Source organism: Protopterus annectens, chromosome 11.part0 (assembly GCF_019279795.1).
Source record: "Protopterus annectens isolate FY-2018-M chromosome 11.part0, PAN1.0, whole genome shotgun sequence".
Taxonomy (NCBI): Eukaryota; Metazoa; Chordata; order Ceratodontiformes; family Protopteridae; genus Protopterus; species Protopterus annectens.
The window spans coordinates 11,682,321-11,709,677 of NC_056745.1; the positions used below are offsets into that span (position 1 = coordinate 11,682,321).

The following is a 27,357-nucleotide window of genomic DNA, read 5'->3' on the forward strand; positions in this document are numbered from 1 at the left end:
GAGCTTTATCAGTCCTAGGTTGTTCTAAATTGCCCATATATTTTCCAGTAGAACTGTAAGCATACCTCTCAACCTCTTTGAGCAAAAATTTGGACAAAGCCATAAACAATGGGGGGACAAAGGACCAAAAATAGGGAAAATTTTTAAATATTGCTTTTACAAACTTAGAAAGTTAGTAGAATAGCAGGTTTTGCATTAGCATGAATTTTCTGAAGGGTATGAATTCTGAATGTCAAATGTCTGTCATTATTTTTGGATTTCAGTCTTCAATGATTTGGTAATGATTTGCCAAAAACACAATTTTATCAAAAATCTGGACATTTTGCAAAAATCTGTACAGTTGAGAGATATAACAGCGGGCTTTCCAGTTTTCTTTTTTTCCTCAAGGCATAAGTACTAGATTCTGTCTTAGCTTTTTTAAGAACTTCTTTCTTATTACACGTTCCTTATAAATTTCTGACTTTCACATTTGCTCCTTCTAAAGAGTTTGCTATTTATCTGAGAATGGAGGTTATCTCAGATTTATTTTCTTCCCAGTTTTTGAACTTTTAGTATAACTCAGAGGATGCCAGTTGGTATTTTATGTAGTCTCAAAACAAATGACCTAAGCACACAGTCAGTTTCACAAAGATCTGTGCATCTTACAGCCTGATAGATACAATGACTGTTCTGTATCACACAATACAAAGGAGGCAGTTTATTTATCCTTAGTTGATTGCATTAGTGCCATATCACCTGAGTGGGAATAGAACCCATAACCTTCTGGTCTTTCAGCACGAAAAGCAAGTGCATAACCTGTTGTGCCACCAACACTGCTATAACACATTCTTCTCCATTACTGACATTTTCATATTACAAACTTCTTGCTCTAAATGCTGTTTTCAAACATTTATTAAGGCCAAAATCTTATTTACACCATCTGAGAAGCTTTTAATAACATGTAGATGCAGTTAATTTTTTTTTCAGGTAGGTTCTACAGTTTTCGATCATCTACAAATACGAGAGGAGATTAATTCAAGAGAGCATTTTTATTTCCTAAATTCAGGCTGTATTCAAAGCTTTGTCTATTAAGCAAGCAGCTTAATGGGTTGTGGGCAAGTCAGAACAACAGTAGGGTAGTGGCACTGTTCCTCAGCATGTGAAGTGCAGCACTTCTTTTTAAAAGTCTTGCACATTAGTACTGGGGCTTTGCTCATGGGATAACATCTTGCTTCAATGTACATTTTCTGTCACGCTCATACTACTTATTTTATTTTGTCTTCTCGTCCTTTATACTCCCCCAGACTTAGGGTTTTAATGCTGCGGCAGGAATAAGATTTTAATACCATGACAAGAAAAGACCTGATTGCTAAGGTTTCTTTTTTCCAATTTTACCAAATGTTTACAATTTTAATACATTGATAGCAAAGGCCCCCGTTCCACAGTCATGGTGTATTTAAAAGTTCGTGAAGATCAGTTTTGTTCTTCTCGGATCTTTGCCACGAGTGCGTTTGCATGCTTTTCCTCATGCTTTCTGAGGTCGTACTTGTTTCGAAAAGTCTTGTCGCAAGAGCCACATTCATATGTCTTCTTTTCAATATGAGACTTGCCATGGAAGATGAGCTGATTTTGTGTCCTAAAACTCCTGCCACACATTTCACATTTGTACGGCCTCTCCCTTGTATGCTTCTTTTTATGGTACTTGAGCTGACTTCTCCAAATAAAACTCTCGCCACAAGTGGCGCATTTATATGGCTTTTCTCTAATGTGCATTTTACTATGGGATATAAGGAGAGATTTCCAAATAAAACTCTTATCACACACACTACATTTATATGCCTCCACCCCAGTATGAGATTTATAATGGGATGAGAGATAACTCTTGTTCATAAAACTCTTTTCACATATGGCACATTTATACAGCTTCTCTCTGTGGTTTTTACAATGGAATCTAAAGTACCTCTTGTTCTTAAAACTCTTGCCACATGTGGGGCATTTATACAGCTCCCTAATATGACTTTTGCAATGGTATCTAAAGTAACTCTTGCTTATAAAACTCTTGCCACACGTGGGACATGTATATGGCTTTACCACATTATGGTTTTTATAACAGTATAGGAAATACCTCCTCCTCTTCCTAAAACTCTGGTCTGGTGTGGCACGTTTATATGACTTCGTCCTTGTGTGGATTTTTGCATGGTATGGAAGATAGTACTTGTTGCTAAAACCCTTTCCACATATTGTACATTTAAATGGCTTGTGCTCAGTGTGTGTTTTCTCATGGTATATTTGTTGCCTCTTCCACTGAAAACTCTTACCACAAGCTGCACATTTATACGGCTTCTTTCCAGTGTGGATTCTCTCACAGTACACGAGTCGTCTCTTTTTAATACGACTCTTGTCTTGTGCTGCATAGTTATACATCTTCTCCCCAGCATGGGCACTTTCATCAAATATGACATCACTGTTCCAAGGCAAACTCTCAGCACATTCTGCAAATTTATAAGACACTTCCCCAGTATGCGTTTTCTCATGGTATGCAAGGCAATGCTTTGTCATAAAACTCTTATCACAGATTTCACATTTATATGGCTTTTCACCTGTGTGAGTTACTTTATGGTATGCAAGACCATTTTTATGGTTAAATCTCTGGCCACATACAGCACATTTATATGGTTTCACCCCACTGTGGGTTTTCTCATGGTATGGGAGATAATACTTGCTTCTGAAACTCTTTCCACAGGTCAGACACGTGTATGGTTTCTGTTTAGTGTGGGTTCTCTCATGGTATGTGAGGTAGCACTTCCACTGAAAAATCTTGCCACATATTGTACACATATACGGCCTCTCCCCAATGTGGACTTTCTCATGACATGTGAGTTGGTTCTTCTTATTAAAACTCTTCTCACATGTTAAACATTTATACTGCTTCTTCCCACTCTGGGCTTCATTATATGACTTGCATTCAGAAGTACCATCACATGGATCTGACTTGTCCCGAGTATCAATTTTCTCTTGGTCAGCAAGGTGATCGCTTGGTGTGCAACTCTGATGACATGTTGCACTCTTACAGTTTTGTGCTCCCATAGAGACTTCTTGTACTGCCTCACCATCTTTCTTTTCATTTTCCTCTCCAATTATTTCAAATGTTTGGGGTACTTTTATGATGCTCTGGGTTTGGACTTCATTTGTGTTTCTGCCTGTGGTACTGGTCTGACAGGATGCTACAAAACTAAAGGGAATTATGAAACTTTTACCATCACTACTTCTGTATTTCTCCATCTCATGAATTGGAAGATGCATATTTAGTTCATTCTGCTGCCCAAAACTGTCATAATCCAAGTGTTTATGAAGTTCATTTCCAGTATGAATTAACTCAGGTCTTGAAGAAGACATCAGACCTGTAAAGTTGTTGATGCATTCATAATTCAAATGGTTCTTCTGCAAAATCGTCTGAGGGGGACTCCCACAGCAATAGGTGCTCCTGCAAACTAAACAGACAGTTAATGATCTTTTACCAGAATGCAACAGTTTTCAGCACAGAATTGTTTCCATTTACATAATGGTTACAGTGTAAGCTATGTACAAAACGCCTTCATAGCTATTTTTTTACCCGTTTAAGCTAAAAGATGTACTACTCGTGAAACGTCTCCCATTTAAAAAAAAACAAACCCTTTGCCAACTTAGTGTGCCAAAGGAATATGCGCAGTCCTCAAAACCCAATTCCTCAACACACAGGTTTGTACTTACTTCAGAATTCTGTGACTCTGCCAAACACATGCCTGAAATCTCTAATGTACTTCCTGTCACTCTTTTGGCAGCCCCATCACTGGATACTTCCCTCGTATTTAAAAAGTATTTCACCATATATCCCCTCCCACACCCTCATAGTTTTTAATATATCATTGCACAGAACATGAAATAAATACATAAGGAACTATGACAACTGTAAACAATTGTTAAAGATTAATCTGGATTTGACAAACAAGAAGATAATCAGAATTTATAAGTTTTTAAAAAGATATTTTGATTCATAAACACATGGTGGAGGTAAGGAATTCACAAAAAAAAAATTCTCCACTTAGAATGAAATTATTTTTGTTAAGACATCATTAGAGGAAAACAGGTTTCTTGATGACCAGGCAAGAGACGATGTAATAGCCATTTAAACAATGGGAGCAAGACGATGTTTTTTTAGCCAGCAATGTTACAGTTTATCTTTAGATGTAACTATAGCCATAGAAACAAAAGGTGAAGAAATGCCTTCTGTAATGTGTGCAAAGCATTATTTCAGTGCTAATTAGACCTACACCACAGGTACAACAAAAAGACATACAGAACCCAGCCTGGATGAGACTGTTAACATTTACCAACATGGCAATAAATGCAGAAGGCAGAACCAGATGACAAGCAGGTGAGGCTTACAGTTAATTACTACTTAAATGACACTCAGCACATTATTGCAACTCACTACTTTTACATACATTATATATATATATATATATATATATATATATATATATATATATATATATATATATTACTTTTACATACATTTTATATATTTATTTATTTATTTGTTTATTTAAATTTGTTGACCGGGAGTGTCCGACTGGACGTAGGTCCATTTTCAGCAGAGGCTCGGGGAGAAAAGCTCCACAGTTAAAATAAACAGACAGTATTTACATTGGATTACATAGTGATTAACAATTTACATAGCAATTACTTACAACATATTTACAGATGATGAACATAATACATCAGTAGACAACTAGAATCTTTATCTATGAAGTGCATACCAGACGTTAACAAATGTTACAAGAAGAAGAAGTTTGTGCTGTATAATAAGTACTAGCTTATGAGCATCTGAGCTTGCTATAATCAAGGTAGTTAGTGGAGTGGAAAGAAAGGTAGTGGTTGGATGGGGTGGGTGATGATAGAGTGGGAGTTGCAAGGGCATAGCCAGCATGTTTTTAGTTGCGCTTTTAGTAAAGTTTTGAAGTGGGTGCATGATGGTATGGAGGTAATTCTGGGTGGGAGTGAGTTCCATAATTTGGGTATGTTGCAAGAGAATAGTGCTTCACCAGCAGTTATTGGCTTTAGTGATCTGCAAGTGATTTTTGCTGCTGGATTTTAGTGGTCTGGTGGTGCGATAGGGTTGGAGTAGATTCTGCAGGGATGGGACATTTAGTGGATAGTTTACTAGTTTGTGGGCAAGTGAGAGTTGATACCACTGAAGGAGGTGAAGGAGTTCAAGCCAGCCCAGTTCAGCAAGTGAGAGACAGTGGTGACTATGGTAGGATGCCCTTGTGGCGAATTTGGCGATTTTGTTGTAGCAGGTCTCTAGCTTGTTTAGATCACATTGCCTTAGGTTGGTATATATTGGAGAGGCATAAAGTAGGGTGGAGATAAGGTGGGAATTTGCTATTGAAATCTTTGCTGCTTTGGTAAGAAATTGCTTATTTCTGTATAACGCTCCTAGTTTTTTGTGGACGTTTTTTATAGTCATGGATATGTGAATGTCAAATTTTAGTTTATTGTCTATTTCCACTCCTAGCAATTTGGTGTGTTCAGTTGGGTATATAGTGGTGTTGTCTTTTGAAGTGATGTTAAAGTGAGAGTTGTTTTGAGTATGTTTGGTGGGTTGGAAGATGAGTAGTTTAGTTTTGTTTGGGTTGAGTATTAATCGGGCATCGGATAACCATGTTTCAACAGAGGAAAAGGCTTCCTGTGAGACTTTTTGCAGTTTTGGTAGGGACTGGGCTGAGCAGATGATGGTCGAGTCATCTGCGTATGAGTGTGCCATGTTTGGTGGCAGAGGCTAGATTATTGGTGTAAACAGAGAAGAGTAGGGGTCCAAGGATGGATCCTTGGGGAACCCCTATGGAGACAGGTAGTTGGGGAGATATGTCATTCTGCCATACAATGGATTGTTGGCAGTCAGACAGGTAACTCTGAAACCAGTTGGTGACCAATTGTGAGAAGGATAGGTTATTGAGGACAGAGATAAGTTGTTTGTGTGGGACCATGTCAAATGCTTTAGATAGGTCTAGGAAAGTAGCAGAGGAGAGATAGCCATTGTTTTTATGCTGAAGGATAGTGTTAGTAAAGGAGAGTAAGGCAGTGGTGGTGCTATGGTTTGGTCGGAAACCATGCTGAGTACTGGAAAGGAGGTTGTTAGTAAGGAAGTAGTCTGAGACCTGAGAGTGTATGCATCTCTCTAGCATTTTGGAGAGTGGAGAGAGAATAGCTATGGGGCAGTAATTGGTTAGTTCTGTGGAGGGTCCGCCTTTGTGGAGGGGAATTATATGTGATACTTTCCACAGTGTGGGAACGTTACTTTCTGACAGAGATCGGTTAATCAAAATGGATACTGGTTAGGCCAGAGCATCAGTTGCGATTTGTAGGTATTCACTTGGGAGGCTGTCTGTTGCTAATTTGGTGGGTTTAAGTTTAGTTAAGAGTTTTTTTATGTTGGAGGTAGGTACAGGAAAAAAAGAGAAGGCAGTGGGGAGATTACTAGTTGAAGGTGTGGGTTGGAGGGGAGGGGGGTTGTGTTGTTTAGCTAGTGATAGTATGGTTTGGGTGAAGTGTGTGTTGAATGAGGTAGCAATATTTTCTGAGGAGTGAGGGATGTTAGGAGGAGGGGTACTGACTTTACCTGGGTGGAGGATGGAGTTTATGGAGGACCAGAATTGTTTGGGGCTGTGTTGTGAGAAGTCTAGGGCAGACTGGTAGTATTGGGATTTGTCTTGTTTTATTAGCTTTTTGACTCTATTACGTAGTTCTAAGAATTTCTGTCTAGCTGAGGGGGTTTTGGTTAATATATATATATTACTTTTACATACATTTTATATATATATATATATATATATATATATATATATATATATATATATATATATATATGGGTGTGTGTGTGTCTGTATGAATATATATATATATATATAAATATATATATATATACATATATATAAAAGCACTTTACTATCTCGAGATACTGAAATCTCGAATTTCAGTATCTCGAGACAAAAGTGCCAAAAGTGCAGTAGAGTGAAACTGCACTTGATCGAATTTGAAGTCCTGAATTTGTGGCTGTGGTGGCGCGGTACGTGGGATTTTCTGTGTTTGCAACGTGCGGTGTGCTGTGGATATGGTTTGCCTGCCCTTGTGTGGATATATGTGGATATTTAGGTAAGTGCTGTTTGTTTTAAGGGTTTTGGGTAGGGATATGAGTATATGTGAGTGTGTTGAGAAGTTTTAGGTGTAGGTTAGGGTAGGTAGGTTAGAGTGTGAGTGTGTAAATGTTGAGAGTGGTGGTGTTTGTACATATGTGGTGTGTGTTTGTGCAAGGGGAATATAGAGTAAGCAGTGGTGGGTTTAGTGTCTTTGTCTTTTTAGTGTGACCTCGGAGTTAGTATATACAAGCAGCGGGGATATGAGAGGCTTGCCCCCCTGCTTATATGTAGGGTAGGTGTATATATTTCTGTTGTGTTTGTGTGTGTTTTGTTGGTTTGTTGTAGTGTGGGAACGAAGGTGTATGTATGTGTGGTGGAGGGTATATTTAAAAGTTGTGATTCTGAATTTAGTGCTTTTGGGGTTTCAATATGGTGAATGTTCGGCTTTATAGTCTCGAGATACTGAAATTTGAGATTTCAGTATTTTGAGATTATAAAGTGAATCTATATATATATAGTTCCTCTTTATAATCTAGAGATAGTGAAAGCTCGAATTTCAGTATCTTGAAACTATAAAGTTGAACAGCCCACACTCCAGAAACACACAAACATGAAAAACTGAAATCCCGAACATTCACAAACCATACACCAGAAAACACGCACACCATTCAACCCACAACACACTAACTACACAATCCTACACTACATCTAAGCAGGGGGGCAAGCCCCCCTGCACCCCCATGTGCGGGGCTGACCCCCCCACACGCCTCTTACTTATTTATACCAACTCTGAGATCGCACTAACACTTAAGAAATTCATCACTCACACACAAACATTCCACACTCCCTCGCGCGCGCGCACACACACACACACACACACACACACACACACACACACACACACACACACACACACACACACACACACACACACACACACACCACACATATATAAACACTACCTCCCTAACCTAACCCACATGCACAACTTACAATAAAACTCACATACACTCATTTACCTTCAGTTTCATAAAGCATCCCAGCCAAACACTTCCCGTCCCATTGCTACACTGTATAAGCACGAATTTGAGCTTATCGAATTCACACTTATGCACTTTCGAGATTTTACATTTTTGCCTTTATGCTCCCGAGATACTGAAATTCGAGCTTTCAGTATTTCGGGATTGTAAAGGGGAACTCATATATATATATATATATATATATATATATATATATATATATATATATATATATATATATATATATATATATATATATATATATATATATATATATGGGTTGACTTCTAAATTTCGAACTTTGAAAATGTTGACTTTCTTATAGGCAAGACCATAAAATAAATAAATAAATAAAACAAAAAAATCACACCACACCCCTTGCTAATTAAAAATATCAATTCCAAGATTGCAGTACAGTGAGAAAAACAGTAACTATACCATTCAATGCTGTATGGCGATCTCCATTTAAATGGTTAGAAGTTTTAAAACTTTGATGTTATGTTCTTGACCATAAGAAAGTCAACGTTTCGAAACTTCAGAATTTAGAAATAGGCCAATAAATATATATATATATATATATATATATATATATATATATATATATATATATATATATATTGTGTGTGTGTGTGTGTGTGTGTGCAATTAAATAAATAAATATACATATAAAATATATGGAAGTATAAACATATATCGAAATGTAAACTAGTCGAACCTACAATGATCAATTCCTACTCATCAAAAAAATAAACAGTCTACAAAGGATTAAAAAAAAAAACGTTGCGTTTGTTCTTATTTATTTATTTTTTTTGTTTGTTTTGTAGGAGAGGAAGCAATACCCCGGCACCCCCACCCCTATAATTTTAAATATATATATATATATATATATATATATATATATATATATATAAACATAAACATATATATATATATATATATATATATATAAAAACATAAACATATATATACATATATATATAAAAACATAAACATATATATATATATATATATATATATATATATATATATATATATATATATGTATATATGGGTCCCCTACACACGATCGAAATTTCAGAAAGCTGAAACACATATGGCTGAGACCATATGATCGACTTTTGAAATTTCGATCATGCAGAACACATATCTCCGTATAGTGCAGAATGGGAAGATTCCCATCTTCCACACTGTAGTGCAATCTCAGAGTGGGTATATTTAAATTGCAGGGTGTGTAGGAGGTGCTCGGGGGTGTAGGTAAGTTTTCTTTTTTTTTTTTTTTTTTTACATGTTCGGAATTTGAAAAGTCGAACATATGATCTCGGCCATATGGGTTTCGGCTTTCTGACATTTTGATAATGTATAGTAGACCCACACATATATATATATATATATATATATATATATATATATATATATATATATATATATATATATATATATATATATATATATATATATATGAGTCTACTTAATTTGCTCGACTCACACTTCACTGAAAGCTCATTTCACTGAAAGCTCATTTGGTCGAATTTCAGTTGGTCAAAAATGAAATATAGCCCCTGCCCCACTGCAGTGTGACCCTGGAGTGTGAATATTAAGTAAGGGGGGGGTGGGGGGCATAGCCCCCCACATAATTGTAGTGTAGGCACTGTTATATGAAGGTGTATCCATTAAAAAGATAATATATATATATATATTTATATGTTCAGTAAAAACTACTTGCAAAATGTGGGGGGCTATGCCCCGCACACCACCCCTTACTTAATATTCTCACTACAGGGTCGCTCTGTAGTGGGGCAGGGGCTATATTTCATTTTCGACCAAATGTAATTCGACTAAATGAATGGGATCCATATATATATATATATATATATATATATATATATATATATATATGGAATACATGCATTTGGTCGCTGTACCGATCACTGACTGTCAGTTTTCTGAACGTAAATGTCACATTTCAAGGTGCCGAATGGTCAGAATGTCATAAAAAATTCCGAATTTGAAATTTCTGACCACTCTACCACCTAAGCTAGTGCTACTATGGGTCAAAAAGGGAGAATATTTTGCATTTCAACATAACTGCATTCGGAATTATGAGAAGTCATCGCACTGCTTTCGAACATTTTCCGGTTGGCCATCCACCGGCTGACCAAATGCATGCATACCTATACATACATATATATATATATATATATATATATATATATATATATATATATATATATATATGTATATATATATATATATGTATATATATAAATATACACACACACACACACACACACACACACACACACACACACACACACACACACACACACACACACACACACACAAACATCAACTCCAAGATTGCATTAGAGTGGAGGACAAGGCATATTCCACATTCCCCACTCCGGCATAGACTCACAATGAGGAATGCTGTACAGTTTGATCAGTTGTACTGACTTCGTCAGGTTTCAACAGACTCATTTCTTATTGAAAGGTGCTGCGCCCGTATATCTATAAAAAGACAAAAGTTCCCTCTTCTTCAGCATATGTAATCAGAAAATATTTACAGCTATAGACATATAAATACACACCCACACACACACACTACATCTATTCCCATAAACTGTATGTAGTATGTAAATTACCTTCAAATATGAACTACAATTTGTTTGACAACCACACACCCTGTAAGATACTATATAACAAGTGAATATCTGGTATGTATATATATATATATATATATATATATATATATATATATATATATATATATATATATATATATATATAACAACTAAACATCTGGTATGTATATATAACAATTGAACATCTGGTATGTAGACACACTGCTGCTGAAATTATAGTCCTTTTGCTGTCATAATAAATGGTGTCACTTTGCCTTCTTATAGGCATGTTGATCAGTCACTAAAATCTAGAGATTCTGCTGTCACTACTGGTAGTAGCACTCCCATCTGATACTCATAAGTGTCATGATCAGAAGGGTTAGGAAAGTTACAGCCACATATGTCATGGTCATAACAACCTTACAAATAAGGCATTAGGTAATGCGATGTCATGACCACAAGTGATAAGGGAGTCAAAAGCAAGTACAATGTCATGTACAGAAGAACCTTATAAGTAAGGCACAGTTGCGCTACCAGGGGTTTATGCCACCTCCAGCCGTAGGTCAGTCACATCATGAAATCTCAACAAAGACAGTTCTGCTGGTACAAGTGTCTCCTGTTATATCTCATCAAGTGTCTCTCTTTTATCGCATATGTAAGGATCCTGCGGTATTTGCTGGTTTAAAAGTAGATGTTTACAAATGTATTTTGGTTAAAGGTAAAACTGATGTTAGTCTAAGAGGTGGGGATATACGTAATGCTACTGAGCAACTAGAAAGTAAGTGGATCATTAGGCTGAGGGCTTATTTTGGGTTAGGGTTGAATGACAAAGTTCCAATTAATAACCAAATACAGGAGGTAACAGTGGCAATATACAACTAAACAAACAAACAAGCATCTGGTGATTGTTTTCATTTCCTACAGTGAAAGTTCCAATTAAACCTTTACTGAAAGCACGCCCACTTCTGAGATAGAGCTTTATGTTTTTAGTAGTGAATGCTTTTATGCTGCATGTATTGATTGCTGTCTCTTTAAATGTATTCAGGCTCTCAACTGAATTCTTGCTTGGTGGTTTTATATAACTGGTTTGCTTTAGTAATATTTTATACATCTGAAGAAGCAGCCAGTTTGACTGCAAAAGCACTTATGTGTTAAATTTACAATAAAAAGTCTTGTTTTAATGAATATAGCCTGGGTTCCACTCATTTCGTTGGTTTTGGTTGTTTTTTATTATCTTTTATACCTGGTGAGGCGTCTGTTTAGCACATTGTGGTCTTTTTTTGTTTATATGCAATTTTGTTTAGACCTCAGTACTGAAACCATGACTGAATGAGGGATTACAACTACTGAACTGGATTACATGCCACTGACCATGGTTAATGAAGGGGCTGGTTGTCCGTCAAGAGACAGACTATGTTTATTATTACGGAGGACTGAAAATCCCCTTTTAGGTATGTCTTTGCATCAAACTACAGTAGAAGATATAGACTTTTTGTCCTTAAAAGCCAGTATTTCTACTATTGAAAATACTTATACAGACTCAAGAGGATGCAGATACAATGGTATCATTTAGAAGTATGTTCTGAGCTAGGCATTGTACCCAGAGGGCTTCATGTTCTGAAAATCCCTGTTCATGGAACTGTTTATCTGCTGTTGTTAAGTCAATGGTAGAAACTTAATCTTGAACTTAGTTTCAACTATACTAAGTTATTAGTTGAATTTGCATTAAAGGAAGGACTTGCTCTTATTGAGTCTGTTGAAAAGAGTGCCTTGGCACTATATGAATAATTTTCTTCAGGACCGGTGGATAAGTTGTTTTCTAATATTTTGAACTCTGTGAGCTTGTATGACCAGAAACTGATTCGTCTCAAAGTAAAAAAATTGATTCGGGACAATAATGATTTTAAAAACGGCAATGTCTTTGCTTGGCCAAAAAGTAATGCTTCTACCAATAGGATTCTTGAACAAGAGCCAACACCCAGGATTACTAAGCAATTGGAAACTCCTACAACTTCAGATAGCACTGAGGGTGCTTCTATTACTTTGAATGAAGTCACAACTTACCAGGATGAGTCCATAGGTGCGAGAGAGCTTGTGGCATGGAAGAAAACTTTTATAGTTGCAGCCCAAGTACACAAATCCAACAAGAAGGTGAGTGTAGGGATTTTGGGTAACAAAATAAAGACAATTTAAAATTTCCCTTACCCACCAAACAACAAACAACTCCAAGAGGTTCAAGGTTGGCAAGCAGAGGCAGAAACAAATGGAAATGACAGCAGGACTTATCGGACACCCCTTACAATCACGAAAATGTGGAAAGGACCTAGTCTGCAATTTTTCTAAGAGAACATTAAGTTTTGAGAAAAGATCACTGTTACAGAAGGGTCTTTCTTTTATACCTACACAAAATTATATCACTGAGGTAATTTTTAGTTTAAAGACATTTACTAGAAATGTTACGCTTAAATATAATTTTAGGGATAGTACAGGTTTGGATACAACTAATACTGGTTATGTATTTAAAAGACCCAGTATGTTTATATCAGCCATGCATCCACTTGTTGAAGCATTTGAAAAAAATGTGTATAGATGAGATTTATAAGCATTGTTATAATAATAAGAATAAGAAAAGCTTTAATAATATTTCATCTGACAATTGATGAAAGAAAGGCTTTGTCTGAATTAATGGGAGATAGTACAATAGTAATAAGACCTGCTGACAAGGGTGGGCCAATTGTTATATTATAGGTTCATAGGTAGGTACTAGGCTATTGGCCCTAGGGCCTATATAAGCCTAGCCAAAAGGTACCCTGGCTTTCGAGGTTGGCAAGCAGAGGCAGAAACAAATGGAAATGACATTAGATGATATTAGATAAAGATTGGTATGTTTTACAAATGGAGAATATGTTGTCTGATGAGAAGGATTATAAGCAGGTCAGTGTGTTTAAGGTTTATACAATGATTGATGCTGTGAAGAAAAAGATTAAGCCATTATTTTTAGATAAATTGATAGTTATATGATTTTTTATATATTGAAAAGCCTACCATACCAATTATACAGGGCCTACCCAAGTTACATAAGGGTCCTGTTTGTCCACCCCTACGACCCATAGTATCTGGACACAACTGGTGCACTGAGGCCATGTCAATTTATGTAGAGAAAAATTTAAGACCTCTTACTGACTCCAATGGGCATATTTTACAAGACTCGAGACAATTTTTGTATGATTTGTTTTAGTTTTACTAATGCTAATTTTATAGTAAATGAATGGTATCTTGTTACAATGTATGTTCAGTCACTGTTCACAGTGATACCTAATAGTATAGGTTTAGAGTGGCTGGCAGAGCATCTGAAAGATGTGGAAAATTTTAGTTCTGAAAAGCCAAATTTATTATGTATTTTAGTTTAATTAATATTAGAAAATAATGTTTTCTTATTTAATAAGCGTTATTATCTGCAGAAAGATTGCGTAGCTATGGGAACATCATGTGCCCATAGCTACGCCAATCTTATTATCTTGATTTGGGAGCTGAAGTATACTTTCAGAGGTGGCTTCAGTAATCCTGTTATGTTTTATAGAAGGTTTGTGGATGGCCTCTTCATGATTTGGAGGGGGACTAGACAAGAACTAGAAGACTTTGTCACTTATATTAATAATAGGACTAGCTTTTTAAAGTTCAGTGTTAGTTATTCAGAGAGAGAGAGAAATTAGTTTTCTCAATGTTCTCATTAGAGTTCAGCACAATGGGAAGCTGGACACCCTGTTATACAGGAAGCCATGTTATAGGCACAGACTGTTACATTGAAGTAGCATGCACCCTCACCATGTGTTTAAAAACGTTACTGAAGGTCAGGGTTTGAGAGTATCTAGAGTTAATGCCAGTGATGAGAATTTTTTATTGGAAATAAAAGATTTGGGAGAGAAGTTTATGGCTAGGGGGTATAGTAAATATATGGTACATAATACACTTGATCGGACTATTAACAGAGGAAGGTAGACCAGACCTCTCTGCCAATCCACCTATGAACAGATGGAAGCAAAGTGGTAATATTAGATGTAGGGTTCCAGTATCTTTTTCTAAGGATACAGGTGGCATTATTAGTATAATTAAGAAATACTGGTCTATCATGACTACTAATTCAGACCTTAAGAAGATAATAGGTGATGCTCCTAATTGTGTGTACAAAAATAAAAAATCTCTTAAGCAGATGCTATGCTACACTAAAAATCTCACTGGAAGCAATGTTAATAGTAGCAATGGAAAAGGAATTACAAGACCTTGTTATAGTTGTAATTACTGCACCTATATAGATAGTTCTGGGGGCTTTTGGTACCTGGACCAGAAGAGATGGTATACTTTTAATATAGGTGCTTCCTGTAATAGTACACATATAGTATACTTAGCCCACTGTATTGTGTGCCATAAATTCTATGCAGGCAAAACTGACAGATTTTTAAAAGATCGTATATGGGAACACTTATATAGCATTAATGAAAGGATAGCAAGTAATGCTTTAACTAAACATGTGATGAGGACTTCAATATTACATAAATTTAACTTTTTGGTTATAGGTAAAACTGATGTTAGTCTAAGAGGTGGGGATATACGTAATGCTACTGAGCAACTAGAAAGTAAGTGGATCATTAGGCTGAGGGCTGATTTTGGGTCAGGGTTGAATGACAAAGTTCCAATTAAACCTTTATTGAAAGCACACCTACTTTTGAGCTAGAGCTTTATGTTTTATAAGCAGTGAATGCTTTTGCACTGCATGTATTGATTGCTGTCTCTTTAAATGTATTCAGGTTCTCAACTGAATTCTTGTTTGGTGGTTTTATATAAACGGTTTGTTTTAGTAATATTTTATACATCTGAAGAAGCAGCCAGCTTGACTGCGAAAGTGCTTATGTCTGAAATTTACAATAAAAAAGTCTTGTTTTAATGAATATTGCCTGGGTTCGACTCATCTCATTGGTTTTGGTTGGTTTTTAAATACAGAAAACATCTAAGCTAAGAGAAACGTGGTGAGTGAATGTTTCCAGCTGATGTTGCCAGGTAAAGACAAAATACAAAATTCACAGTCTCTCTCTCTCTCTCTCTCTCTCTCTCTCTCTCTCAGAGACTTCTTAAATTAATATCTCAAATATTGCTGCTGGGATACTTGCAGGATGACATCATTTTTGTCATCTGACTGTCACAGGTGAAAACCCCCACTGCTAAAAACTACCATTTAGCATCTCCATGTGAAAATCCATAGCCTCGATCTCAGTGAAAAATAACGAAAGGTTCTACTATCGTTAAGGCCTGCAGCTCAGACACCCTTCTAGCTAAAGTAATAGCTAAAAGGAAAGCAGTCTTCCAGGACAGAAACCTGAAATCTGCAGAGGCAGCTGGTTCAAAGGGAGGCAGAGTAAGTTTTTCCAGGACCTCTTCTTGGAGGTCTAAGATTACTAGCTCCCCTCAGGAACTGTTTCATCAAGGGGTGAGAAAAAATAGGTTGCTGAAAAGAACAATGAGCTGAAATTGCTGAAACGTGAATTTTGATTGAAGAAAAGGGAAGTCCACCATTAAGCAGTCCTGCTAGGTAGTGAAGAATGAGTGAAAGAGAAGGATGAGAAGAGTCTTCTCCTTTAGCCATCATCCAAGAGCAAAACCTCTTCCATTTATCTGCATAGGATTCCTGGTGCTAGGCCTCCTGGCCTCATGAAGGACTTCAACCACCTGCTGGAAAGATTTAAAGTATTAGCAGTATTAGTATTAGAAGAAGCGGCAGAGGAGGGAAAGCATAAACTGAGAGATGTGTCCATGGGAAGGACAACGCGTCCACCCTCCAAGCTTTGTTGTGAAACTCCCTGGTACAGAACATTGGAAGGAGATGATTGGTGTGAGAGGAGAAAAGATCCACTTGTGGGGTGCCCCAATGCTGAGTGATGCGATGGAATGTCCCTGTTCAGTTGCCACTCGTGAGGATCCAGAACATGTCTGCTCAAATGATCCGCCAGGGAGTTCAGCCTCCCTGGAAGATACTGGGCTGTGAGATGTATGCCCATGGAAGATACTGGGCTATTAGATGTAAGCACATGGAAGATACTGGGCTGTGAGATGTAAGCCCATGGAAGATACTGGGCTGTGAGATGTAAGCCCATGGAAGATACTGGGCTGTGAGATGTAAGCCCATGGAAGATACTGGGCTATTAGATGTAAGCCCATGGAAGATACTGGGCTGTGAGATGTAAGCCCATGGAAGATACTGGGCTGTGAGATGTAAGCCCATGGAAGATACTAGACTGTGAGATGTAAGCCCATGGAAGATACTGGGCTGTGAGATGTAAGCCCATGGAAGATACTAGACTGTGAGATGTAAGCCCATGGAAGATACTGGGCTGTGAGATGTAAGCCCATGGAAGATACTGGGCTATTAGATGTAAGCCCATGGAAGATACTGGGCTGTGAGATGTAAGCCCATGGAAGATACTGGGCTGTGAGATGTAAGCCCATGGAAGATACTGGGCTGTGAGATGTAAGCCCATGGAAAATACTGGGCTATTAGATGTAAGCCCATGGAAGATACTGGGCTGTGAGACGTAAGCCCATGGAAGATACTGGGCTGTGAGATGTAAGCCCATGGAAGATACTGGGCTATTAGATGTAAGCCCATGGAAGATACTGGGCTGTGAGATGTAAGCCCATGGAAGATACTGGGCTGTGAGATGTAAGCCCATGGAAGATACTGGGCTGTGAGATGTAAGCCCATGGAAGATACTGGCTGTGAGATGTAAGCCCATGGAAGATACTGGGCTGTGAGATGTAAGCCCATGGAAGATACTGGGCTGTGAGATGTAAGCCCATGGAAGATACTGGGCTGTGAGATGTAAGCCCATGGAAGATACTGGGCTGTGAGATGTAAGCCCATGGAAGATACTGGGCTGTGAGATGTAAGCCCATGGAAGATACTGGGCTGTGAGATGTAAGCCCATGGAAGATACTGGGCTGTGAGATGTAAGCCCATGGAAGATACTGGGCTGTGAGATGTAAGCCCATGGAAGATACTGGGCTGTGAGATGTAAGCCCATGGAAGATACTGGGCTATGAGATGTAAGCCCATGGAAGATACTGGCTGTGAGATGTAAGCCCATGGAAGATACTGGGCTGTGAGATGTAAGCCCATGGAAGATACTGGGCTGTGAGATGTAAGCCCATGGAAGATACTGGGCTGTGAGATGTAAGCCCATGGAAGATACTGGGCTGTGAGATGTAAGCCCATGGAAGATACTGGGCTATTAGATGTAAGCCCATGGAATATACTGAGCTGTTAGATGTAAGCCCATGGAAGATACTGGGCTGTGAGATGTAAGCCCATGGAAGATACTGGGCTGTGAGATGTAAGCCCATGGAAGATACTGGGCTATTAGATGTAAGCCCATGGAAGATACTGGGCTGTGAGATGTAAGCCCATGGAAGATACTAGGCTATTAGATGTAAGCCCATGGAAGATACTGGGCTGTGAGATGTAAACCCATGGAAGATACTGGGCTGTGAGATGTAAGCCCATGGAAGATACTGAGCTGTGAGATGTAAGCCCATGGAAGATACTGAGCTGTGAGATGTAAGCCCATGGAAGATACTGGGCTGTGAGATGTAAGCCCATGGAAGATACTGGGCTGTGAGATGTAAGCCCATGGAAGATACTGGGCTATTAGATGTAAGCCCATGGAAGATACTGGGCTATGAGATGTAAGCCCATGGAAGATACTGGGCTGTGAGATGTAAGCCCATGAAAGATACTGGGCTATGAGATGTAAGCCCATAGAAGATACTGGGCTATTAGATGTAAGCCCATGGAAGATACTGGGCTATGAGATGTAAGCCCATGGAAGATACTGGGCTATTAGATGTAAGCCCATGGAAGATACTGGGCTATGAGATGTAAGCCCATGGAAGATACTGGGCTGTGAGATGTAAGCCCATGGAAGATACTGGGTTATGAGATGTAAGCCCATGGAAGATACTGGGCTATTAGATGTAAGCCCATGGAAGATACTGGGCTATTAGATGTAAGCCCATGGAAGATACTGGGCTGTGAGATGTAAGCCCATGGAAGATACTGGGCTGTGAGATGTAAGCCCATGGAAGATACTGGGCTGTGAGATGTAAGCCCATGGAAGATACTGGGCTGTGAGATGTAAGCCCATGGAAGATACTGGGCTGTGAGATGTAAGCCCATGGAAGATACTGGGCTGTGAGATGTAAGCCCATGGAAGATACTGGGCTGTGAGATGTAAGCCCATGGAAGATACTGGGCTATGAGATGTAAGCCCATGGAAGATACTGGGCTGTGAGATGTAAGCCCATGGAAGATACTGGGCTGTGAGATGTAAGCCCATGGAAGATACTGGGCTATTAGATGTAAGCCCATGGAAGATACTGGGCTGTGAGATGTAAGCCCATGGAAGATACTGGGCTGTGAGATGTAAGTCCATGGAAGATACTGGGCTATTAGATGTAAGCCCATGGAAGATACTGGGCTGTGAGATGTAAGCCCATGGAAGATACTGGGCTGTTAGATGTAAGCCCATGGAAGATGCTGGGCTATTAGATGTAAGCCCATGGAAGATACTGGGCTGTGAGATGTAAGCCCATGGAAGATACTGGGCTATTAGATGTAAGCCCATGGAAGATACTGGGCTATGAGATGTAAGCCCATGGAAGATACTGGGCTATTAGATGTAACCAATGGAAGATACTGGGCTGTGAGATGTAAGCCCATGGAAGATACTGGGCTGTGAGATGTAAGCCCATGGAAGATACTGGGCTGTGAGATGTAAGCCCATGGAAGATACTGGGCTATGAGATGTAAGCCCATGGAAGATACTGGGCTATGAGATGTAAGCCCATGGAAGATACTGGGCTGTGAGATGTAAGCCCATGGAAGATACTGGGCTGTGAGATGTAAGCCCATGGAAGATACTGGGCTGTGAGATGTAAGCCCATGGAAGATACTAGACTGTGAGATGTAAGCCCATGGAAGATACTGGGCTATTAGATGTAAGCCCATGGAAGATACTGGGCTATTAGATGTAAGCCCATGGAAGATACTGGGCTGTGAGATGTAAGCCCATGGAAGATACTGGGCTATTAGATGTAAGCCCATGGAAGATACTGGGATGTAAGCCCATGGAAGATACTGGGCTATTAGATGTAAGCCCATGGAAGATACTGGGCTATGAGATGTAAGCCCATGGAAGATACTGGGCTGTGAGACGTAAGCCCATGGAAGATACTGGGCTGTGAGACGTAAGCCCATGGAAGATACTGGGCTGTGGGATGTAAGCCCATGGAAGATACTGGGCTGTGAGATGTAAGCCCATGGAAGATACTGGGCTATTAGATGTAAGCCCATGGAAGATACTGGGCTATGAGATGTAAGCCCATGGAAGATACTGGGCTGTGAGATGTAAGCCCATGGAAGATACTGGGCTGAGAGATGTAAGCCCATGGAAGATACTGGGCTGTGAGATGTAAGCCCATGGAAGATACTGGGCTGAGAGATGTAAGCCCATGGAAGATACTGGGCTGTGAGATGTAAGCACATGGAAGATACTGGGCTGTGAGACGTAAGTCCATGGAAGATACTGGGCTGTGAGATGTAAGCCCATGGATGCTGCTATGGCCCACAGTCTCATGCTTTGTCTGCACAAGGGGTAAGAGTGAGTCCCCCTTGCTTATTGATGTACCACATGACTGTGGTATTGTCTGTCCTGATCAGCAGAGTCCCAGGGTAGAGTAGGTCCTTGAAAGCCAGCAAGGCCTGCTGCACTGCCATCAATTATTTTAAGTTTATGTGCAGAAGAATCTGCTGGGTGCTCCAAGTCCCCTGTATGCCCCTGCCCTCCAGATGAGCCCCCATTGCAACATCTGAGGCGTCAGTGGTGAGAGTCTGGCTGGCAGGCGGTGGGTGGAAAGGCAGACCCTTGTTCTGAGAACAGGCTGTCGCCCACCAGTGGAACTCCATTTGTAGACAGGGAATCAGGGGAAGAATCAAGTCTAAGTCCTGTGTGTGAGACACCAAAGATTCAAGGTACCACTGATGTTTTCTCATATGCAGCCTTGCATATGGGATCAGCAAAATACATGAAGCCATGAACCCCAGTGCTTCCAGGAATTGCCTTGCAGAGAGCTGGGTCATGCCTGCCAAGTTCATGAAGTACATCAAAAGATTTTCTTACTTCTTTTAAGGGAGGAATACCATCTGGATGGCTGTATCCAGACTCGCTCCCAGGAAAACAATCTCCCTTGTAGGAACCAACTTTTACTTCTTTTCGTTGAGAGTGCAACCCAAAGATGTGAGTGTGTTCTTCATGAAATCCAAATCTTTTTCTAGTTGTTCTGGGGAGTTTGCTTGAATGAGACAGTCGTCCAGGTAAGGATAAATTTGAATGTTTCTCTGCCTGCAAAAAGAAATGGCTGGAGCCAGGCACTTCACAAAAACTCTGGGAGCAGTAGATAAGCCAAACGGCAATGCAGAGAATTGAAAGTGTTGCTCCACAGCCCTGAAGTGAAGGAACTGCCTCCAACTTTCCCTTACTGGGATGTGCAGATAAGCCTACTTGAGATCCAAAGTTACCAGCCAAAAATCCTTGCCCAGCATTGGTACTAACTGTTGAAGGGTGAGCATCTTGAATTTGGGAATCACCAGAAAAGTGTTTAGAACAGACATATCCAGAATAGGGCACCAGGTTCCCCCTTTCTTGGGTACCAGAAAAAGTCTTGAATAAAAACCTATGCCTGCCTGATTTGCAGGAACTGGCTCTATAGTCCCCATAGTCAGTAGAGAAGAAATTAGAGTTTCTACCTCTGCCCTGAGAGTTCTGGGCATGTCTGGGTACCCTTACATAACAGGGAAGGTGTGAAAGTAAAACATGTAACCTTGGTTTACTATATGGAGCACCCATTTGTCATCTGTGATGGCAGACCATACCTCTGCGAACCTGGCTAACCTTCCCCCCAAAGGAAACCCAGGGCCCGCAGAGGTAGGCACAAGAAGGCCGGAGTCACTGAGAATGTTTGCTTTTGGAAACTGGCTTAGAACTCCCTGATTTAGCAGAAGAAGAATGCCATTGTTTAGCCCTTTGAGGGGTAGAAGCCTGCCCTCTGGAAGATCTGAAACCCCTAGGCTTAGAGCGACCTTGCTTGCCAGGATCAGGGAAAGACCAATTATTGAAAGGATAATGCCTACTAAACCGAGGAGGCTGGACATGAAGGAAATCTTTTACAGCTTGCATAGATTTTGCCTTATCCTCCATCTTCTTCAGTACCTCCTCAGCCTTATTACCAAAAAGATTGTCCTTGTGCAAAGGAACATCCAGCAATTTAAATTTAATAGGTTCAGAAAGAGGCTGCTCACTGAGCCAAGCATGCCTTCCAATTACAGAACAAGTGGCTGCTGCTCTGCAGGAAGCCTCCAAAATGTCACAACTACAATGAAGTGAATGCTTATTAACTAAAGTGGCAGAATTCAGTAAGTCTTGTAAATCTTTGTTCTCCGTCATAGAAGGAATATCTCCCAGTTTAGCCTTAATAGCCTCCAAAGTATGCTGCTGATACTTAAGCATGTGAAAAGACAATTCACAGATCTAATGGCAAGAGTTGTAGAGGTATAGACTTTTTTACCCCACCTGCCCAAGGCCCTAGACTCCTTATCAGAAGGCACAGGGTTTTTAGCAATAGTAGCCTTAACACCCTTGGGACCTTGAGAAATAATTTCTGGATCAGCAGTAGGGTTTTTAAAAAGGAATTGATGAGATTCAGGAACCCTGTAATACTTATCCAGTTTTCTGGGGGCAGAAGGAACAGAGTTAGGAGTTAAAGAATTTTCCATGAAAACATCATCCACAACTTCCAAAACTGGAGCTATAGCCAGAGCCTTATGCTGTGGCAAATCCAAAAATTCCCTGATTCTTTTCTTAGACTGTAGAAAATCCTGACATTCCCATTTAAAATGCTCCCTAAGAGTATTCAAAGTATCCCCAAAGGAAAAATCTTCTGGAGGAGAGGCAGAAGGGATAGAGTCCTCAGCATCAAATCCTCAAAGCCAGAAAAAATTTTAAAATTTCCTTTTTCACCAGGATACATACTGGAAATCTCAGAATCTGAGACAGACAAAACAAAAGGAGATAATTCTCTAGCCCTCTTTGAAGGGGGGGGGGATGAGAGCCCCTAATCAGGGAAAGAAGATCACCAGCCATCTTTACCAACTGGGACTGAGGCACAGGAGGGGAGGTCGATGCCTGCTTGTGAGTAGGTTTGCGGCTGGAAGGTTTACTAGCAATCCGGAGGGACTCAAGAGGCCTAGCAACTGCAGAAGTCTGAACTAAGGTAGTCGGTCTGGTTCTGGTCTCATGTCGAAAAGAAGAGGCATCAGAAGCAGGTGCCTGCAAAGCAGCTCCAGACCCTGAGGCGGTGACAGGTGTAGGGTCTGAAGACGAAATAGCAGCCTGCAGCATGGAGGACTCTGTAAAGGTCTTGGCAGAGGCTTGCGGCTGAAAATCTGTGGACTGCAGGGGCTGCAAAAGCGTCTCACTGACTACCGCTGTGCTGACAACCAATTTCACCGGTGCGTCATCAGCAGATTTAACCCTAGGTCTGTCGCGGTCCTTATCTTTGCGTTTCCTAGGTATATCTGAATTCGGGAGACCAGAAGACACCATACCGACGAATGTAGGCCAGAATCCGAAATGCTTATACAGAATCTTAGCTCTACGGCATACGGTACACGGGTTAAAGGAAGCACAGAGATTGCAATTAGGGACGTCATGCTCAAGGCCCAAACAAGTTATACAATAGGAATGGAAATTGCATTGCGGAATCTGTTTTCCACAGGCAAGACATTTATTAACTTTATCTGACATTCGTTAAAGCAAGAAAAGAGGATCCCCAATGGGGTACTTATCTGAAGGCGTCTTCAACTTGGTAGGCAGAAAGCAAAATGAAGGCAAATGGCCGACCGGCACTAGTGCGAATTGCATCTGCTTCGGGCTCCACGGCAAGATAGACTGAGGAAATGGCTTCGGCTGCCTCCCTTTATACCTGACGTTCTGACATTAGTCTTACAACCAGAGGCAGCCGACGTCATATACCAAGGAATCTGGTATTTGGGCCGACTATGGGCTACTGGGAGCTGGATAAACCATATGTGAGGACTGCAGCAGTGAAACACGAAGAACATCTTCAACCAAATAGAAGTGAAGAAGCACCAGCAGCCATAACGAGTGGTCAAACGCCAAAAGGTTTATTAAGTCCAACACAAACACAGCCCACAAATAATCCACACCATTTGAGGTCCCTATTCCTAAAATAGGACTAAATCTATCAGATCTACCATCCATGGCTTCTCTCATAACTTCTTCCAACATACTTTCTGGATATTTCCTATCTAAAAACATTTGCTTTAACATGAGACATGCATTATTAAAATCTTCAATATTAGTAGTCTTTCTGGATATTCTAATAAACTGCCCCTTCACCATATTTCTTTTTTGTTTGTAGAGGTTGGCACTTGTATAATAACAGCTGGAAAATGTTTCTTTCCTATACACTCTAGAGCCAAATGTCTTACTGTTATGATGTTTATAAATATTAACATCCAGATAATTTACTTCTTCTGTAGTAATATTATGTGTAAACTTCAGAAAATCGGTAGTTACATTAATGTATTGTACAAATTCTGTTAATTTGTCATCACTGTCTACCCAAAAGAACATACATCATCTAGGTATCTTTTGTACAGACACCAACAGTCCTTATATACTGAGTTCAACAGGAATTTTTTCTCATATGTATTTAAAATAATATTTGCATAGCTTGGGGCACAACTAGCCCCCATAGCTATGCCTTTAACTTGCTTGAAAAATTCCCCCTCAAAGGTCACAAAGTTATTGTTAAGAACCAACTTGACTAATTCCATCTTCTTTCAGCTGCTCTCATTAGGGGTTGCCACAGCAGATCACCTGTTTCCATTTCTTCCTGTCCTCTGCATCTTGCTCTGTCACACCAACCACCTGCATGTCCTCTCTCACCACATCCATAAACCTTATCTTAGGCCTTCCTCTTTTCCTGTTACCTGGCATCTTCATCCTTAACATCTTTTTCCCAATATACTCTGCATCCCTCCTCAGCACATGTCCAAACCAACGTAACCTTGCCTCTCTGGCTTTGTCTCCAAACTTTCCAACCTGGGCTGACCCTCTAATATACTTATTCCTAATCCTGTCCATCCTCGTCACACCCAGTGCAAATCTTAACATCTTCAACTCTGTCACGTCAAGCTCTGACTCCTGCCTTTTTGTCAATGCCACTGCCTCCAACCCATATAACATAGCTGGTCTCACTACCCTCTTGTAGACCTTCCCTTTCACTCTTACTGGTACCCGTCTGTCACAGATCACTCCTGACACTCTTCTCCACCCACTCCATCCTGCCTGTACTCTCTTTTTCACCTCTCTTCTACACTCACCATTACTCTGAACTGTTGATCCCAAGTGCTTAAACTCATCCACCTTCGCCACCTCTACTCCCTGCATCCTCACCATTCCTCTATCCTCCTTCTCATTCACACACATATATTCTCAACTCCAAGGAAGGGATGGGGGAATGAAGCTGTCAAATATCACTGCCCTGATGAATGTAATGAGTACAATGGACATGACAGATACAACAAGGGAAGGGGAGAAACTCCTGGTCCTTATAATGAGGTAGAAGATAGAAGGTTTAGTAGGTTGAATAATGAAGGGCAGAATTTTAACAACAACTTTAATAACAATAGTAACAATTTTTCCGAATCTGAAGTTTTTAATTTTGACATTAATGACCCTTTAGAATTTACTTATTTGAGGAGATCGGAGAATTGGGAACAAACTGACAGTCTGGTACCAATACAGAGGGGGAGATAAGTAGTTGTAGAGAGGAAACAGTGGACAGTAGTGGTGAGGATTTGAGAAGGAAAAGTATTTATAACCCGGTATTAATATTGCCCACTCCACGATTGATTTGGCATTAAGAGAGTTACACCACAATGAGTTAATTGACAGATCCACTTACAATTTTTTGGTCACTGAGAAGCCAGTGGTTCCTAATATTTTTGGGATAGTTAAGGTCCACAAGAATATTAGTGACCCACCTCTGAGACCTAAAGTTTCGGCCAATGGTTCCAAAACTCACTCTTTAGCTAAGTTTGTGGATTCTAAGGTTAACAAAGTTTGGGTGGAGTAAGACGGGTTTCTTAAAGACTCATGGGATTTTTTAAGAAGTGTTAATCCCAATAGTTTTAAACAGAATATTACTTTTGTATTAATAGATATTGCTGATTTATTTTCTGTGATTCCTCACAATATAGGAATGGACTGGTTTCTAGAAGCCCTACTTGAGGTTAACAAATATAACTGGAAGGAAATTACAGTCATCATGGAATTACTCGAGTTGGTTCTTAACAATAACTTTGTGACCTTTGAGGGGGAATTTTTCAAGCAAGTTAAAGGCATAGCTGTGGGGGCTAGTTGTGCCCCCAGCTATGCAAACATTTTGTTTTAAATACATTGGAGAAAAAATTCCTGTTGAACTCTGTATATAAGGACTGTTGGTGTGTGTACAAAAGATACCTAGATGATTTATGTTTCTTTTGGGTAGACAGTGATGACAAATTAGCAGAATGTTTACAATACATTAATGTAACTACGGATTTTCTGAAGTTTACACATAATATTACTAGAGAAGAAGTAAATTATCTGGATGTTAATATTTATAAAGATCATGACAATGAGAAATTTGGCTCTAGAGTGTATAGGAAAGAAACATTTTCCAACTCATATCTGTTATTATACAAGTTCCCACCCATACAAACAAAAAAGTTTATTAGAATATCCAGGATGACTACTAATAATGAAGATTTTAATAATGAATGTTCACGTTAAAGCAAATGTTTTTAGATAGGAAATATCCAGAAAGTATGTTGGAAGAAGTTATGAGAGAAGTCATGGATGGTAGATCTAATAGATTTAGTCCCATTTTAGGAATAGGGACCTCCAATGGTCTGGATTATTTGTGGGCTGTGTTTGTGTTGCACTTAATAAACCTTTTGCCGTTTGACCACTCGTTTCGGCTGCTGGTGCTTCTTCACTTCTGCTTATCTTCATACAACTTACCGCTGGCATTCTGTTACTCCCACTTACTGACTCTCCCACCTTTTGTTCTGCACCTTGCCTCCGTGGACATCTATATTCTACATGGCCCCACTGGTTGTATTTAAAACATTTAACCCTTGGTCCTGGACATATACCTGGACTAGTGGCTTCCCCTGCTACTGATGGACTTTGTTGGAGTGGTTTAGGCTGCCGACCATGGGTTCCCTTAGACCCATGAGCAGCACTTGGTATCCCTTTCCTATGCAGTGATGCCATGCTTGCTAAGTATAGGTCTCCCTTTTTCCCCAACTCATCTGCTGTGTTACATTCTCTAACCACTAACCAGACTTTCGTCCTCAAGCAAAGTGCTAAGGTCTTGTTCCCT

At 39.6% G+C, this 27,357-nt stretch overlaps 1 protein-coding gene across 1 annotated transcript in view; it reads right to left on the minus strand.

The window, feature by feature from the left end:
• Positions 1-339: 339 nt before the first annotated feature.
• The window catches only part of LOC122815970 (zinc finger protein 808-like), a 336,165-nt gene continuing 309,147 nt past the window's right edge, over positions 340-27,357 (minus strand). Inside the window, exon 4 of the mRNA XM_044088854.1 lies at positions 340-3,470. Coding sequence (XP_043944789.1) covers positions 1,453-3,470 — 2,018 coding nt within the window. The 3' untranslated portion in view covers positions 340-1,452. The remainder of the gene's footprint in view (positions 3,471-27,357) is intronic.